Raw genomic sequence first — 17,138 nt, forward strand, 5'->3', positions numbered from 1 at the left:
AAAGTACACAAAACAGTGCAGGGCAGTACAGTAATTAATAAACAAGACAATAGGCACAGTAGAGGACAAATTACAATATAATAATAAATGATGTGGATGTCAGTCTAGACTCTGAGTTTTGAGGAGTCTGATGGCTTGGGGGAAGAAACTGTTGCACAGTCTGGTTGTGAGAGCCCGAATGCTTCGGTACCTTTTGCCCGATGGCAGGAGGGAGAAGAGTTTGTGTGAAGGGTGCGTGAGGTCCTTCACAATACTGGTAGCTTTGCGGGTGCAGCATGTGGTGTAAATGTCTGTAATGGTGGGAAGAGAGAACCCAATGATCTTCTCAGCTGACCTCACTATCGGCTGCAGGGTCTTGCGATCTGAGATGGTGCAATTCCCAAACCAGGCAGTGATGCAGCTGCAAACACGAGGAAATCTGCAGATGCTGGAAATTCAAGCAACACACATAAAAGTTGCTGGTGAACGCAGCAGGCCAGGCAGTATCTCTAGGAAGAGGTACAGTGGACGTTTGAGGCAGAGACCCTTCGATAGGTATCTCTTACTAGCCCTCCTTTCAGTTAGTCCTGACGAAGGGTCTCGGCCCGAAATGTCGACTGTACCTCTTCCTAGAGATGCTGACTGGCCTGCTGCGTTCACCAGCAACTTTGATGTGTGATGCAGCTGCTCAGGATGCTCTCAATACATCCTCTGTAGGATGTGGTGAGGATGAGGGTTGGGGGATGGACTTTACTCAGGCTTCGGAGAAAGTAGAAACGCTGCTGGGCTTTCTTGGCTATGGAGCTGGTGTTGAGGGACCAGGTGAGATTCTCCACCATGTGAACACCAAGAAATTTGGTGCTCTTAACGATCTCAACGGAGGAGCCGTCAATGTTCAGCGGAGAGTGGTCGCTCCGTGCTCTCCTGAAGTCAACAACCATCTCTTTTGTTCACATTCAGGGACAGGTTGTTGGTGCTGCACCAAAAAGAAGTTTGTTAGCTTTTTAACGAAGGGAATGTTAACTTTTAAGTCATGAGTTTACACAAGGCACTTGAACGAAGTATTATTGGATTTTCATCACAAACTAATGCTAATGATTCTTCACTTCCTCCTCCACCCCTTCCCTGCAGCTTGGGAATGTTGAGCCTCCTGCAGTATCACTGTGGCAGCACTGACAAATGTATAGAGAGCTCTAGTTTCATTCAACTTAACCTGAACAGGCAACTTACTACAATTGCAACTCAGAGCTTTTTCTCTAGACTATTGTTTCCCTAATGAGTGTTACAGAAACCCAGATGAAAAATGTGACGAGCTCAGTAAACGATATTTCATAAAAGGTAAAAGTGATATAGTTTCCCTTGAGAGCTCTTAACCACCTTAGTTTGCATGACAAGTCTCAGAGGCTGTTGGCTAATGAAGACTGGTACTCAAATCTCACAAACAACAATTAAACATGTCAGCTTTGAAGTGAGTTAGGAGCAAATTGTGATATTAAATTTTTGAAGGATCCAAATGATTGCATTTTATTCCATGTAGCATTGTGAAGAGTGAATTTTGGGAGGTTAGTGAATTGATATTGAAACATATTGATAAAATAATATAAATGTGCCTTATTGAGACTTTTGGATACTTAAAAGTTAACTGTGCTTAGTGCTTGATATATTTTGACTTAAGGTTGTTATAGTAAACTCCCACCACCTATTAGATGCTCGCAATGGCGTGTGCCTCAAATATCCTCTGACAGCCAAGTCCAGCTCCTTGCCTTCATGTGCAGCTTAGCTACTAAACCTGACTGCCATTCCTACTGACAGATGGGGCAAAGGCGGGTTACTGGTGCCTTAAGACCGGTCACTTCAAGCAGTTAGGGCTTATCAACCATGGTTGACAGCTCATCTAGGAGAAGGAAAATTCTAATCTTAAACCTCCACTGCCTTGCGGCGATACCCACACATAAGGAAGGCTTCAGGAGTAAACCCTGAGGGGAAAAGTACGGAGCTGGAGTCCGTAAGGCAATCCTACATTGAGTTCAATGCTGACTGGCAACTCCTGCGATGATGCTGGTACCAAGCGGTATCAATCTATGCCATTCCTATGCAGGTATGATATTGTGGCCATCACTGAGACGTGGCTAAAGGATGCATGTCTCTGGGAGCTGAACGTCCAAGGATACACGGTGTATCGGAAGGATAGGAAGGTAGGCAGAGGGGGAGGCATGGCTTTATTGGTAAGAAATGATATTAAATCATTAGAAAGAGGTGATATAGGATCGGAAGATGCAGAATCTTTATGGGTTGAGCTAAAAAATCGCAGGGGTGAAAGGACCCTGATGGCAGTTATTTATAGGCCTCCAAACAGCTGCAGTGATGTGGACTACAAATTACGACAGGAAATAGAAAAGGCTTGTCAGAAGGGCAGTGTTATGATAATTGTGGAGGATTTTAACATGCGAGTGGATTGGGAAAATCGGATCGGCACTGGATCTCGAGAGAGAATTTGTAGAATGTCCGCAAGATGGCTTTTTAGAACAGCTTGTTGTTGAGCCCACTAGGGGATCGGCTGTACTGGATTGGGTATTGTGTAATGAACCGGAGGTGATTAGAGAGATTGAGGTGAAGGAACCCTTAGGAGGCAGTGATCATAACATGATTGAGTTCACTGTGAAATTTGAAAAAGAGAAGCCGAAATCTGATGTGTCGGTATTTCAGTGGAGTAAAGGAAATTACAGTGGCATGAGAGAGGAACTGGCCAAAGTTGACTGGAAAGGGACACTGGCGGGAAGGACAGCAGAGCAGCAGTGGCTGGAGTTTATGTGAGAAGTGAGGAAGGTGCAAGACAGGTATATTCCAAAAAAGAAATTTTCAAATGGGAAAAGGCTGCAACCGGTCTGACGAGAAGTCAAAGCCAAAGTTAAAGCAAAGGAGAGGGCATACAAGGAAGCAAAAATTAGTGGGAAGACAGAGGATTAGGAAGTTTTTAAAAGCTTACAAAAGGAAACTAAGTAGGTCATTAAGAGGGAAAAAATGAACTATGAAAGGAAGCTAGCAAATAATAGAGAGCATACTAAAAGCTTTTTCTAGTATGTAAAGAGTAAAAGACGGGTGAGAGTAGATATAGGACTGATAGAAAATGATGCTGGAGAAATTGTAATGGGAGATAAGGAGATGGCGGAGGAACTGAATTTTGCATCAGTCTTCACTGAGGAAGACAGCAATATACCGGACACTCAAGGGTGGCAGGGAAAAGAAGTGTGCGCAGTCACAATTACGACAGAGGAAGTGCTCAGGAAGCTGAATAGTCTAAAGGTAGATAAATCTCCCGGACCAGATGGAATGCACTCTCGTGTTCTGAAGGAAGTAGCTGTGGAGATTGCGGAGGCATTAGCGATGATCTTTCAAAAGTCGATAGATTCTGGTATGGTTCTGGAGGACTGGAAGATTGCAAATGTCACTCTGCTATTTAAGAAGGGGGTGAGGAAGCAATAAGGAAATTATAGACCTGTTAGCTTGACATTGGTGGTTGGGAAGTTGTTGGAGTCAATTGTCAAGGATGAGGTTACAGAGTACCTGGAGGCATATGACAAGATAGGCAGAACTCAGCATGGATTTCTTAAAGGAAAATCCTGCCTGACAAACCTATTACAATTTTTTGAGGAAATTACAAGTAGGCTAGACAAGGGAGATGCAGTGGATGTTGTATATCTGGATTTTCAGAAGGCCTTTGACAAGGTGCCACACATGAGGCTACTTAACAAGATAAGAGCCCATGGAATTACAGGAAAGTTACATACGTGGATAGAGCGTTGGCTGATTGGCAGGAAACAGAGAGTGGGAATAAAGGGATCCTATTCTGGTTGGCTGCTGGTTACCAGTGGTGTTCCACAGGGGTCCGTGTTGGGGCTGCTTCTTTTTACATTGTACATCAATGATTTGGATTGTGGAACAGATGGCTTTGTGGCTAAGTTTGCTGACGATACGAAGATAGGTGGAGGGGCTGGTAGTGCTGAGGAATCAGAGAGTCTGCAGAGAGACTTGGATAGATTGGAAGAATGGGCAAAGAAGTGGCAAATGAAATACAATGTTGGAAGGTGTTTGGCAGAAGAAATAAACGACCAGACTATTATTTAAATAGGGAGAGAATTCAAAGTTCTGAGATGCAATGGGACTTGGGAGTCCTCGTACAGGATACCCTGAAGGTTAACCTCCAGGTTGAGTCGGTGGTGAAGAAGGCGAATGCAATGTTGGCATTCATTTCTAGAGGAATAGAGTATAGGAGCAGGGATGTGATGTTGAGGCTCTATAAGGCGCTGGTAAGATCTCACTTGGAGTACTGTGGGCAGTTTTGGTCTCCTTATTTAAGAAGGATGTGCTGACGTTGGAGAGGGTACAGAGAAGATTCACTAGAACAATTCCAGGAATGAGAGAGTTAACATATGAGGAACGTTTGTCCACTCTTGGACTGTATTCCTTGGAGTTTAGAAGAATGAGGGGAGACCTCATAGAAACATTTTGAATGTTCAAAGGCATGGACAGAATGGATGTGGCAAAGTTGTTTCCCATGATGGGGGAGTCTAGTAGGAGAGGGCATGACTTAAGGATTGAAGGGTGCCCATTCAGAATAGAAGTGCGAAGAAATTTTTTTAGCCAGAGGCTGGTGAATCTATGGAATTTGTTGCCACGGGCGGCAGTGGAGGCCAAGTCATTGGGTGTATTTAAGGCAGAGATTGATAGGCATCAAAGGTTATGGTGAGAAGGCGGGGGAGTGGGACTAAATGGGAGAGTGGATCAGCTCATGATAAACTGGCGGAGCAGACTCGATGGGCTGAATAGTCAACTTCTGCTCCTTTGTCTTACTGTCTTATTGTCTTTATGTTCATGAGATGCATGGAGAGGGGGAGCTTGCTTACATGGTAACAGTTTGCTCACTATATCATACTGCCCAGGCCTGCATATCTAGACAGCTTGGAGACAATATTCATGGTCAACTCTGACAGAGGTCTCAAAAAGAAGTGAGGATATTTACAAGGTTTATATTCGTGTAAATGTGCTTTAATGAAATTGGGTTTAGAGTCCTGTATTGATTTCTGTAGAGCAAATTATAGCTTGCGGCTGATCTTTCAACAAGCTATGCCTGCGTTTATTTGGATATAAATATATATAGTAGTGACTTTAAACACTTGGGTAAAGTCAGCATCTTGTAGCTCATGACCCAGTTTACTGCACAAAACCAGGATGTACTTTAATATTTCAAGCATCGTGAAGCTAAGAGCTGTGAATTTTCTCTGCTAATTATTCATATTCCTAACAGGTTGTCCCACCAAAAGAATGGAAGCCTTGTAGTAGCTATGACGACATTGATGATCTGGTAATTCCATCACCTATTCAACAGGTGGTAACAGGCCAGTCAGGCCTCTTCACACAGTACAATATTCAGAAGAAGCCAATCACTGTGCGGGAATTCCGAAAAATAGCTAACAGCGACAAGTAAGAGAGCCTCTCTGTATCATCCTTTAGTATAATAGACTGATAAAACTGGAAATCGAAAACGTGATCTAAAACACTTGCAATGTTTTTGAAATTTTGCTCCATTTCTGTAGTTGCTTCTAATAGTACATTTTCTTTTTGTTCTTTGATATTTAACACGGATATCAGTTGCATAGAACTTGCAGCAAGGTGCATTAATCAAAAAGTTCTGCTGTTGCTTTCTTGCCTAATATACCTATTACTTATTGAATTTCCCTTTTAATATGTATCTTTGCATTAAATTCATTGCAGTGAATTGCATGTTCTGCCAAATTCTGGGTAACATTTTGACTGAATTTTAAGAGCATCTTATTTATGGTCCTTGGTTTTCAGCTGCTTTGCAAGAAGCGGCATGTTCTTTATCCACCTGTGAAACTAGTTCATCATCTTAAAGATCCCTATTCACTCCTTATCCCTATTAATGTAGCAAAAAGCTTTAGTGAATGCAACTTTCTGTCTGATAGTACCATTTGAACCCGAGGGACAAATATCTATTCATGTCTGTAAGTATATCATGAGTATCTGGTTTTTTGAAAAGCTTACATAATCAGAATCATGAGGTATAATTTGACAACTAAAACACATTTGCTTATCTGACACCAGAATAAGATTATCTTTGTATCCAAGCTGTGGGCATTCAAGAGTAGAAAAAAGATTTAAGTAGCACCTTTTCAAAAAACTTATTGAAACTCAAAGTATAATTATATTTGAAAACATTGCTATGCTTCGGGAGGTAGTAGTTGTATTTAAAAATATTTTTGATCTCCCCCCATTCACAAACTTCTCGAAGTTGCTACTGTATACCTTATTAAAGCTGATGCAACATCAGTTGAATCAAGTGGAAAAAGTAAACTGCTGGAAGAAATCAGCAGGGCAAGCACCATCTGTGGAGGGAAAGGTTTGGTTGATCTTTCTTGTATTCATTCTGCATCTATTCCTTCCCGCTGAATTCTTCCAACATTTACAGTCACTTACAGTGTGCTAGAAAGTTTGTGAACCCTTTAGAATTGTTTTCTATATCTACATAAATGTGACCTAAAATGTGATCAGATCTTCCCAAGTCCAGGTAAAGAGAACCCAAGTCAATAAATAACACACAGACATAATTCATTTATTTATTTGGAAAAATGATCCAATATTACATGCATTTGTTGGAAAAAGTATATGAACTGCTTGGATTATCAGTTCATTTAAAGGGGATATTAGAGTCAGGTGTATCAATCAATGAGATGACAATCAGGTATGAGTGTGGGAGGCCCTGCCCTGTTTGAAGAGCATAAAACTGGGTCTTTCCTTCCAAAGTCTGATTTCTTCACTGCTCAGGTTTTTGGAAGTGCGCCATGCCTCTATCAAATGAGATTTCTGAGGACCTCAGGAAAAAAAACAGTGGTTGATGCTCACCAGGCTGGAAAAGGATACAAAACCATTCCTAAAGAGTTTTGGTTGCACCAATCCACAGTCACAGACAGATGGTGTACAATCAGAGACAATTCAACATTGTTGTTACTCTCCCTAGGAGCGGTTGACCAACAAAAATTACACCAAGAGCAAGGCATGTAGTATTCCAGGAGGTCACAAAGAACCCGAGGGTAACAACTAAGGAGCTACAGGCTCTCTCACATTGGCTAATATCAGTGTTCATAAGTCCACTATCAGGCAAACACTGAACAACAATGGTGTGCATGGCAGGTTTGCAAGGAGAAAGCCACTACTCTCCAAGAAGAACGTTGCTGCCTAAAGACTACGTGGATAAGCCAGAAAGCTATTGGAAGAATGTTCTGTGGACGGATGAGTCCAAAATAGAACTTTTTGGCTAAATTGAGAAGTGGTTTGTTTAGTGAAAAGCAAATACTGCATTCCAGAATATGAACCTAACCCCATTTGTGAAACATGGTTCTGGCATTGTCATGGTTTGGGCCTGCTTTGCTGCCTCAGGAAACAGGATGGTTTGCCTTCATTGACAGAACTATGAATTCTGAATTCTACCAGCAAATTCTACTGGAATATGTCAGGGTATCTCTCTCTGAGCTGAAGCTCAAGAGAAAGTGGGTCATGCAGCAAGACAATGACCCTAAACACAAGTCATTCTACCAAAGAATGGTTAAGCAGAAGTAATTTCACATTTTCAAAGACCAGACCGTAATCCTATAGAAATGTTGTGGAAAGACCTGAGGCAAGCAGTTCATGCAAGGAAGCCTACAAACATCCCAGAGTTAAAGCAGTTTTGTAAGGAGGAATGGCCTAAAATTCCTCCAAGCCAATGTGCAGGACTGATAAACAGTTACCGGAAATGTGAGGTGGAAGTTATTGCTGTACAGATGCAGGTCACGCCAGTAACTGAGAGCAAAGGTTCACATACTTTTTCAACAAATACATGTAATATTGGGTCATTTTTCTCAATAAATAAATATAAATGAAAACTATGATGTTTTTGTGTTACTTGTTTAATTGGGTTCTCTTTATCTAGCTTTATGACTTGAATGAAGATCTGATCACATTTTCGGTCATGTTTATGCAGAAATGTGAACCCTGTAGAAATTTCTACAAATTTTCTAGTACAGACAGCCCACCCTGCAAAAACTCATTTCAGGGAGGTAGCACCATCAATTTGTGGGAGACTCCCGGAACTTCCGAAGAGGTGGGATGTCTACAATAGAGTAGCTCCTTAGCAGCTAGCTAGCTAGTTTAAATAATGTTAACTATGCTAATGAACGAATGACACCTGTTAAGCTCACCTCAACATGTTTTTTACAGTCTTAACCCACTATGGGCAATAGAAAAGTCACTGTTGCAAACAATGCAGCGAGCAACACTGTCATTATTTTTGACCCCTATTAGGCAGGGGTACACTTTAGTGTAGTCTGGGATGATGTATGTTTTATATTTTCTTTTTTTGGAACACTTTGCCATGGCGCGCTTTCTTGCTCTCTCTCTCAAAAATTGATTTCCGGGACATTGTATATAATTTGCGGGTATCAGGGAGCCACTATTAATATGCGGGAGACTTCTGGAACTTCCGGGAGAGGTGGGATGTCTGCACTGTATATCATTAGTTAAATTAAATGCTGAGGATCAAGCCAGTGGAGTTAACACAACAAGAATGAGTGAAGATCTCTTCACAATGAGGAAAGTTTGACCCATGATTTTGTTTTATTGTTGTATGCTCAGACTAATCTATGGAATAGTTTGAGGACACTCAAACTGAGGACTGGACGACTTTTAAAAACTTACAGAAGGAAACTAAGAAAGTCATTAGGAAAGAAAAGATGAATTATGAAAGGAAGTTGGCAATTAACATTAAAAAGGGTACTAAGAACTTTTTTAAATATATGAAGAGTAAAAGAGTGACACGGGTTGATATAGGATCGATTGAAAATGATGCTGGAGAAATTATGATGGGTAACAAAGAGATGGCAGAGGAACTAAATGAGTATTTTGCATTAGTCTTCACAGTGGAAGATATTAGCAGCATACTTGATAGCCAGAAGTCTCAGGGAATAGAATTAGGTACAGTCAAGATTACTAGAGAGAAAGTGCTTGGGAAGCTAAATGGACTAAGAATAGATAAGTCTCCCTGACCGGATGAGGTGCACCCACGGGTTCTGAAGGAGGTGGCTTTGGAGATTGTGGAGGCATTGGAAATGATCTTCCAGGAATCAATAGACTCTGGCATGGTTCCGGAGGACTGGAAGATCGCAAATGTAGTTTAAGAAAGGAGGGAGGCAGCAAAAAGAAAATTACAGACCTATCAGTCTGACATCGGTAGTTGGAAAGTTATTGGAGTAGATCCTCAAGGACGAGGTTATGAAATACCTCGAGGTGCGTGACAGGATAGGCCCAAGCCAGCATGGTTTCATGAAGGGAAGATCCTGCCTCATCAACCTATTGGAATTTTTGGAGGTAATCTCAAATAAGGTTGATAAGGGAGAGGCGGTGAATGTTGTGTATTTGGATTTTCAAAAGGCCTTCGATAAGATGCTGCATAAGGGGCTGCTTAATAAGATGAGAGCCCATGGAATTACAGGAAAGATATTGGAATGGGTGGAGCATTGGCTGATAAGCAGAAAGCAAAGGGTGGGAATAAAGGGATCCTATTCTGATTGGTTGCCGGTTACTAGTGGTGTTCCGCAGGGGTCGATGTTGGGGCCGCTTCTTTTTACAGTGTATGTCGATGATTTAGATTATGGATTAAATGGTTTTGTGGCTAAGTTTGCAGATGACACCAAGATAGGTGGAGGAGCAGGAAATGTTGAAGAAAGGGAAAGGTTGCAAAGAGACTCAGTTTAGGAGAGTGGGCAAAGAAATGGCAGATGAGATACAATGTTGAGAAATGTACGGTTATACATTTTGGAAGAAGAAATAATCGGGCAGATTATTATTTAGATGGGGAGAAAATTCAAAAATCGTAAGTGCAAAGGGACTTGGGGGTCCTCGTGCAGGATACTCTAAAGGTTAACCACCAGGTTGGATCGGCAGTGAGGAAAGCGAATGCTGTATTGACATTCATTTCAAGAGGAATAGTCTATCAGAGTAAGGAGGTGTTGATGAGGCTCTATGGGGCACTGGTGAGACCTCATTGGGAATACTGTGTGCAGTTTTGGGCCCCTCTATCTTAAAGGGATGTTCTGATGTTGGAGAGAGTTCAGAGAAGATTTACGAGGATGATTCCTGGAATGCAGGAGCTAACATATGAGGAGTGTTTGTCAGCTCTTGGACTGTATTCATTAGAGTATAGAACAATGAGAGGGGATCTCATAGAAACATTTTGAATGTTGAAAGGGTTGAACAGAGTAGATGTGGAAAGACTGTTTCCCTTGGTGGGTAGGTCCAGGGCAAGAGGCCACACTCTTAGAATTAGAGAGTACCCATTTAAAACAGAGATGAGGAGAAATTTTTTTAGCCAGAGGGTCGTGGATTTATGGAATTCGTTGCCACAGCTGTGGAGGCCCGATCCTTGACTGTGTTTAAGGAGGAGATTGATAGGTATCTAATCAGTCAGGGTGTCAAGGGATATGGGGAAAAAGCCAGAAATTGGAACTAGATGGGAGAATAGTTTAGCTCATGGTGGAGTGGTGGAGCAGACTTGATGGGCGGAATGGCCTACTTCTGCTCCTTTGCCTTGTGACCTTGTGGAAAGAGAAGCAGTTGCTGTTTTTGGCCAAAGACCCTTTCTTTCCAGCATGAAGCATTAACTTTGTTCCTCATAACTTAGATATTCCCTGGCCAAATGTTTCTAGCATTTTCTGTGTTAATTTCAGGTTTCAGGTATTGTAATTTCGATTTTCAAATGAGCCTATTTTGAGTCCTGGTTCAGTGGTCCTGAATTGCATCATTATCCATGCCAGTCAGGCTTTTTAGGCTTCTGATTCTAAAATTGTATAATAGAAGGGGGAAAGAGGTAGAGTCAGAAATCAAGAATATGAGGTAAAGAGATGAAGGACATGTAGTTTACTTCACTAATGTAAGAGTAGAACACACAGCTGGTAGGGCTGCTGCCTCAGCATCAGAGTCTTGGATTCATTCCGGACCTTGGGCACTGTCTGTACGGCATTTATAAATTCTTTCTGTGATTGTAGGAATTTCCGAGTACTGTGGTTCTTTTCCTCATCCTAAATCTGTACATTGATAGGTTAATTAAATATTGTAAATTTCTCCTGGTATATAGGTGGAGGATAGAATTTGAGAAGAATAAATTAAAAGATTAATTATTGATGGGTGATTCTTGATGAGTCCAGACTTAGTGGCTTAAGAGTCTGTTCTGTGTGTCTCTGTGATTGTAGTCTGCAAAAGGGAACTGGGTGAAAAAGTTGGCAGGAGAATGTCTCACAACTTGAAACTTGATTTGGATGCTAGTATTAGATCCCTTGCTGATATTCTGTGGTTGTATTGCTTCTGGTGTTTCTTAATATGGGAATGAAAGTTAAAATATGAGAGCAGAGAGAACTTGTTTGGACCTGCCAGCACAGCAAAGTTTTAAAAATATTCAGATTGTGCTGTACTGTTCTGCAGTCTAGCTGGTAAAGTATAGTTTGGTTCATTTTAAAACAGAATTGAATTTCTGGTTAGAATTGTACCCTTATTCATTGTTTATCTTTTTTCAGATACTGCACTCCTCGATATACAGACTTTGATGATCTCGAGCGGAAGTATTGGAAAAATCTCACATTCAACCCACCAATTTATGGTGCAGATGTCAATGGTACACTATATGATGAGGTGAGGAATTTATAATTCACAGATTTTTGATTACATTGTATTTTCTGGGGCATGTTGTTTTGTCTTGTTCAGAGTGCCATTTTGTACTACATACTAGGTATGATGATGTCTGTGTACTCGAGCTAATAAGAACATCCAGATCCTGATGAGATGTATCCTTAGGCAATGAGCAAAGCTGGGATTCTGACAATCAAGCTAAGAACAATGGTTGTGATTTTAGTATGCTTAATATTAAAATTTATTTTTAGGAACCTTGATTAGAAAGTTTGAATTTGATTTAAAAAAATTGGACATTTGGTTTGAGAGAAATAAAACTATAGAGTGCAGGGACATGCCAATGTACTGATCAGGTGGTCAGAAAAGTGGCTAAAGAATTAATTCTCAAGAACTTAAACGCAAACAACAGGAATTCTGCAGATGCTGGAAATTCAAGCAACACACATCAAAGTTGCTGGTGAATGCAGCAGGCCAGGCAGCATCTGTAGGAAGAGGTGCAGTCGATGTTTCAGGCCGAGACTCTTCGTCGACTGCACCTCTTCCTACAGATGCTGCCTGGCCTGCTGCGTTCACCAGCAGCTTTGGTGTGTGTTGCTATTCTTAAGAACTGTAGGATAAAACCTTTCTTTCTGAATATTGAGCCAGATCAAGTCCCCATTTTGCACTGAACTGTTTCAACGATGCCTACAATTGTAGCTGTCTGAATTTATGGACATGCAGCTTATACTATCGAACAAGTCTTGCTGCAGTCACGGACAAAACTATGGCTCTTTCCCTCAAGCTGCCCTGATGCCTTTAGAACATAAGAAATAGCAAGCCCTTCGAACCTATTCCACCATTCAATAAGATCATGGCTGATCTGACCGTGGACTCGTCTCCACCTACCTGCCTTTTTCCCCATAACCCTTAATTCTCCCCTTGTGCAAAAATCTATCCAACTTTGTCTTAAATATGTTCACTGAGGTAGTCTCCACTGCTTCATTGCATGGAGAATTCTACAGATTCACCACTCTGGGAAAAGCAGTTCCTCCTCATCTCCGTCCTAAATCTTCTCCCCGAATCTTGAGCTATATCCCCTAGTTCTACTCTCACCTATCACTGGAAACAGCTTTCCTGCCTCTATCTCATCTACCCCGAATTCCAGCGAGTACAGTCCCAGGTGACTTAATCTCTCCTCACATTCTAATTCCCTCATCTCTGGAATCAACTTGGTGAACCACCTCTCCACAGCCTCCAAAGCCAGTATATACTTCAAGTAAGGAGACCAGAACTGCACGCAGTACTGCAAGTGCAATCTTACCAGTACCCTGTATAGTTGCAACATAACCTTTCTGATCTTAAATTCAATCCCTCTAGCAATAAATGCCAACATTCTGTTTGCCTTCTTGATAGCTTGCTACACCTTCAATCCAACCTTCTGTGATTCATGCAGAGGCACTTCCAAGTCCCTCTGCAGAGCAGCATGCTGCAATTTTTTACCATTTTAAATAATAATCTGCTCTTTCATTTTCCCTTCCAAAGTGGATGACCTTGCCTTTACCAAGATTGTACACCATCTCCCAGACCTTTGCCCACTCAGTTAACCTATCTATATTCTCTGTAAACTCTCCATATCTTCTGCACAATTTGCTTTTCCACTGAATTTAATATCATCAGCAAATTTAGATACACTACACTCGATCCCCTCTTCCAGATTGTTAGTGTATATCCTGAACAGTTGTGGGCCCAGAACCGACCCCTGTGGCACACCGCTCACCACTGATTGCCAATCAGAGTAACACCCATGTATCCCAACTCTCTGCTTTCTATTAGTTAACCAATCCTCTTTCCATGTTAATACATCACCCCCAACTCTTTGCATCTTTATCTTATGGATAAGTCTTTTATGCAGCACCTTATTGAACGCCTTCTAGAAATCCAAGTAAATAAGGTCCATCTGTTCCCTTCTATCCAGTATGCTCATTATATCCGCAAAGAGCTCCAGTAAGTTTGTTAAAAAGGGCCTGCCTCTGCTGAATCCATGTTGTGTCTGCCTAATGGATCTGTTTCTTTCCAGATGTCTCGCTGTTTCTTCGTTAATGTTAGCTTCAAGCATTTTCCCAACTACAGATGTTAAACTAACTGGTCAATAGTTACCTGCCTTTTGCCTAAATCTTTTTTTTGAACAGTGGCGTGGCATTCGCGGTCTTCCAATCCGCTGGGACCTTCTCAGAGTCCAGAGAATTTTGGTAAATTATCACCAAAGCCTCTACTATAACTTCTGCCATTTCTTTCAGTGCCCTGGGATGCATTCCATCAGGACCAGGGGACTTGTCTATTTTCAGGCCCACAAGTGGTAGTTTATTTTCATAATCTGTCTTCCCGTTTATTGCACGCTTAATGGTCCTTTGCTGCTTTTTAAAGTTTTCCCAATCTTCCAGTTTCCCATTACTCTTAGCAACTTTGTATGCACGAGCTTTTAGTTTGCTACGTTTTATTTCCTTAGTTATCCATGGCTATCCATTTTTATATTTTGTACTAGTTTATTTTCATAATCTATCTTCCCTTTCATTATTGCTCACTTAGTGGTTTTTTTGTTGCTTGTTAAAGTTTTCCCAATCTTCCAGTTTACTACTACTCTGGGCAACTTCATATGCTTTCTGATTACCTATGCTGTTAGAATCCTTTTCCAATGTCTCTAAATATCTTTGATGTTTATAAATGATAAAACAAACTCTGCATTTGACTTCATGTGAATTAACTTTAATAGAAACAACACAACAAACCGCTTGGATTGGTGGTCTGCCGGCTCCACTGAGATTAAATGGGTTTGTCATTGATGGATTGGTTGTGGTTGTGGTATACGTGAGGGACAGGATTCAAAATATAAATGATTCTAAGGTTCAGTATATTATGGAACTACTCCTGAACGTAATGCTGAGATGTGTCTTTGTGACCTCCAGTGTGTTCTGTACTTAGCTATATGTTGCTGACTGCAGGAGCATAATAATGTGCTGTTCATAGGCTATTCTTTAACATTATTCAACTGTACCTTTAATTTGAAGATTGATGCAAATTGATGGTGCCAGTCTTGCATCTCAACTGCTGAATGCTTTTTGTGACCTTTTAGAAAGGGATTGAGATTTTAGGAAGCTGACTTGCACTTTATCTGCATATTATGTAGGAATGGGTAAATTATCTTCATCCTGACACAGCTCTTGATCCCCTGTTTTCTTCAAGAGGACTGCTAGCCATTTTGTAGCCATTTATAGGCGTTTTCACACACACCTCCGGCATCTGAGTGCAACTCTTTAATTTCTCATTCCATGCTGGGTGAGACCTGGTGTCTCATATTTGTGAGGCTTCTTTGACCGTAATATCTTTGTTGAGAGGAATTCTTTCTCATTGTAAAGAAAAAATTGCCTTTCAAGTCATGGGAAGAAGGATGTTGGTCTTTGTAGGATTTCATTTCAATCAGTAAAATAATATCAGTTAACCTGTAGTGGTTTCTGTACCTCACTGTCCTGTGCTTTCGTTCTGTCTAATTGATACAGTTAGCCATCTGCCGGAAAGTGAACGGGCCAACTTTTTGAGATCAGTGAATGCTGATTAAAGAATTACAAATATGACACAGACAAATAATATAGTGGAGCTTTCTGAGGATTATATAAATCATTTTTAACATAGTTGCTGTGTATACTGTGCATCTAATTTTCCAGTGCATGTTGTTAATGTGAGGAATGGTATAGGGTGGTATAATCTTGTGTGGATTAGTCTAGAATCCCATATTCACTCAGGATTCCTGTGTTAATATACATCTTTCTATTTGTTTGTAGTTGAAAGAGTTTTAACAGGTACATTTTCCAAATTGACTTTGTTCAACGATATTTTGTTTAAATGTGATTTCTTCTTTGTTTAGGATGTGAATGAATGGAATATTGGGCATTTAAACACCATCCTGGATGTAGTAGAAAAAGAGAGTGGCATCACCATTGAAGGTGTCAATACTCCGTACCTTTATTTTGGAATGTGGAAAACCACCTTTGCTTGGCACACAGAGGACATGGATCTCTACAGCATTAACTACCTGCACTTTGGTGAACCGAAGTCCTGGTAAAAAGCTTGCATTCATTATCTTTATTTCTTAAGTATTGCGCTTAACAGGAATGGGTGTTATCAACGCTAGTGACAAATACTTAAACTCAGTGGCCACTTAATTAGCTACAGGAGTGGAAGGTGGTGTGGTCTGCTGCTGCAGCCCATCCACTTCAAGGTTCAACATGTTGCACATCACGGATGTTCTCCAGCACACCACTGTTGTAACGCATGTTTATTTGAGTTACTGCCGCTTTCCTGCCGGCTTAAACCAGTCTGCCTATTCTCCCTTTGACCTCTTATTAACAAGGCATTTTCTCCCGGAGCTGTCATTCACTGGATTTATTTTTTGTTTTTTGCACCATTCTCGGTGAACTCTAAAGAGACTATTGTGTCTGCATGCTTTCATGCATCGAGTTGCTATCAGTGATTGGCTGATTAGATATTTGCATTAATGAGCATATGTACCAAATAAAGTGGCCGCTGAGTATATGTTGTACTGAATTTTCGTTGAAAAAACTAGCTGTACAAATGATTAGCGAAGAAAAAACTATTCATTAACTTTTGAACTTAATTGGTTTTTGGATGAAATGAGACAGCATGATCTGATGCAGTCTGTGCTATAGACAGTTATGTGGTCTGTTGGTTCAAAGATGATCAGCGTAAGAAGTTCTATTCAGTGATGGCATAGATATGGGAATCGACAACTTAAGGCTCCCATTAGTGGTAGACTTGTGCAGTTGTGAGTGTGTTGGTGTCATTCAGGATAGTGAAGTTCACAGAAGGGACTTTAATATTTATGGCATATTTAATAATTTCTTTAATTCTGTTCTTGAAGGTATACTGTTCCTCCAGAACATGGAAAGCGACTAGAACGCTTGGCTAAAGGTATAATTTTTGTTGTTTTTTTTTTCTTAACTCCCTGAATGGAAAAATAACTCAATTATGATGAGTTGTGAAGAGTTTTTTTTTAAATTGTTAGTTGGTTATAGTAAGTTAGAAATGTACAGGTTTTGTTAAATTTCTTTCCAAGCAACTATCTTCTTCACTGTAGCAGATAGCTGAAAGATAACTTTTTTATTTTTGTTACTTTGTCCCCTTTAATGATTGTTAGCAGCTCTGTTGGATCGATTAGTAGTGGTGATTGCAACAACTGAGACCCAGTGATGTAGATTGACTTGTTAAAACAACACTTTCTTTTATTATTGCACTGGAGTGGATTTGTCTCTCATTTACAGGTTTCCCCTGCTATCCGAAGGTAGAGCGTTCCTAAGAAACTGTTCGTAAGCCGAAATGGCATAAAGTGAAGAAGCAATTACCATTAATTTACATGGGAGAAATTTTTGAGCGTT

The 17,138-nt window shown here is 40.7% G+C and overlaps 1 protein-coding gene across 6 annotated transcripts in view; it reads left to right on the plus strand.

Moving 5' to 3' along the window:
- Window positions 1-17,138, plus strand: part of LOC140205822 (lysine-specific demethylase 4A-like) — an 85,304-nt gene that overhangs the window by 9,212 nt on the left and 58,954 nt on the right. For all 6 annotated transcript variants that reach the window (XM_072273555.1, XM_072273552.1, XM_072273553.1 and 3 more), the window contains exons 3-6: window positions 5,285-5,460; window positions 11,601-11,715; window positions 15,611-15,804; window positions 16,625-16,674. In XM_072273555.1, the coding sequence (XP_072129656.1) occupies window positions 5,285-5,460; window positions 11,601-11,715; window positions 15,611-15,804; window positions 16,625-16,674 (535 nt within the window). The remainder of the gene's footprint in view (window positions 1-5,284; window positions 5,461-11,600; window positions 11,716-15,610; window positions 15,805-16,624; window positions 16,675-17,138) is intronic.

The sequence above is a fragment of the Mobula birostris genome, chromosome 12 (genome assembly GCF_030028105.1).
Source record: "Mobula birostris isolate sMobBir1 chromosome 12, sMobBir1.hap1, whole genome shotgun sequence".
In the NCBI taxonomy this organism is placed as follows: Eukaryota; Metazoa; Chordata; class Chondrichthyes; order Myliobatiformes; family Myliobatidae; genus Mobula; species Mobula birostris.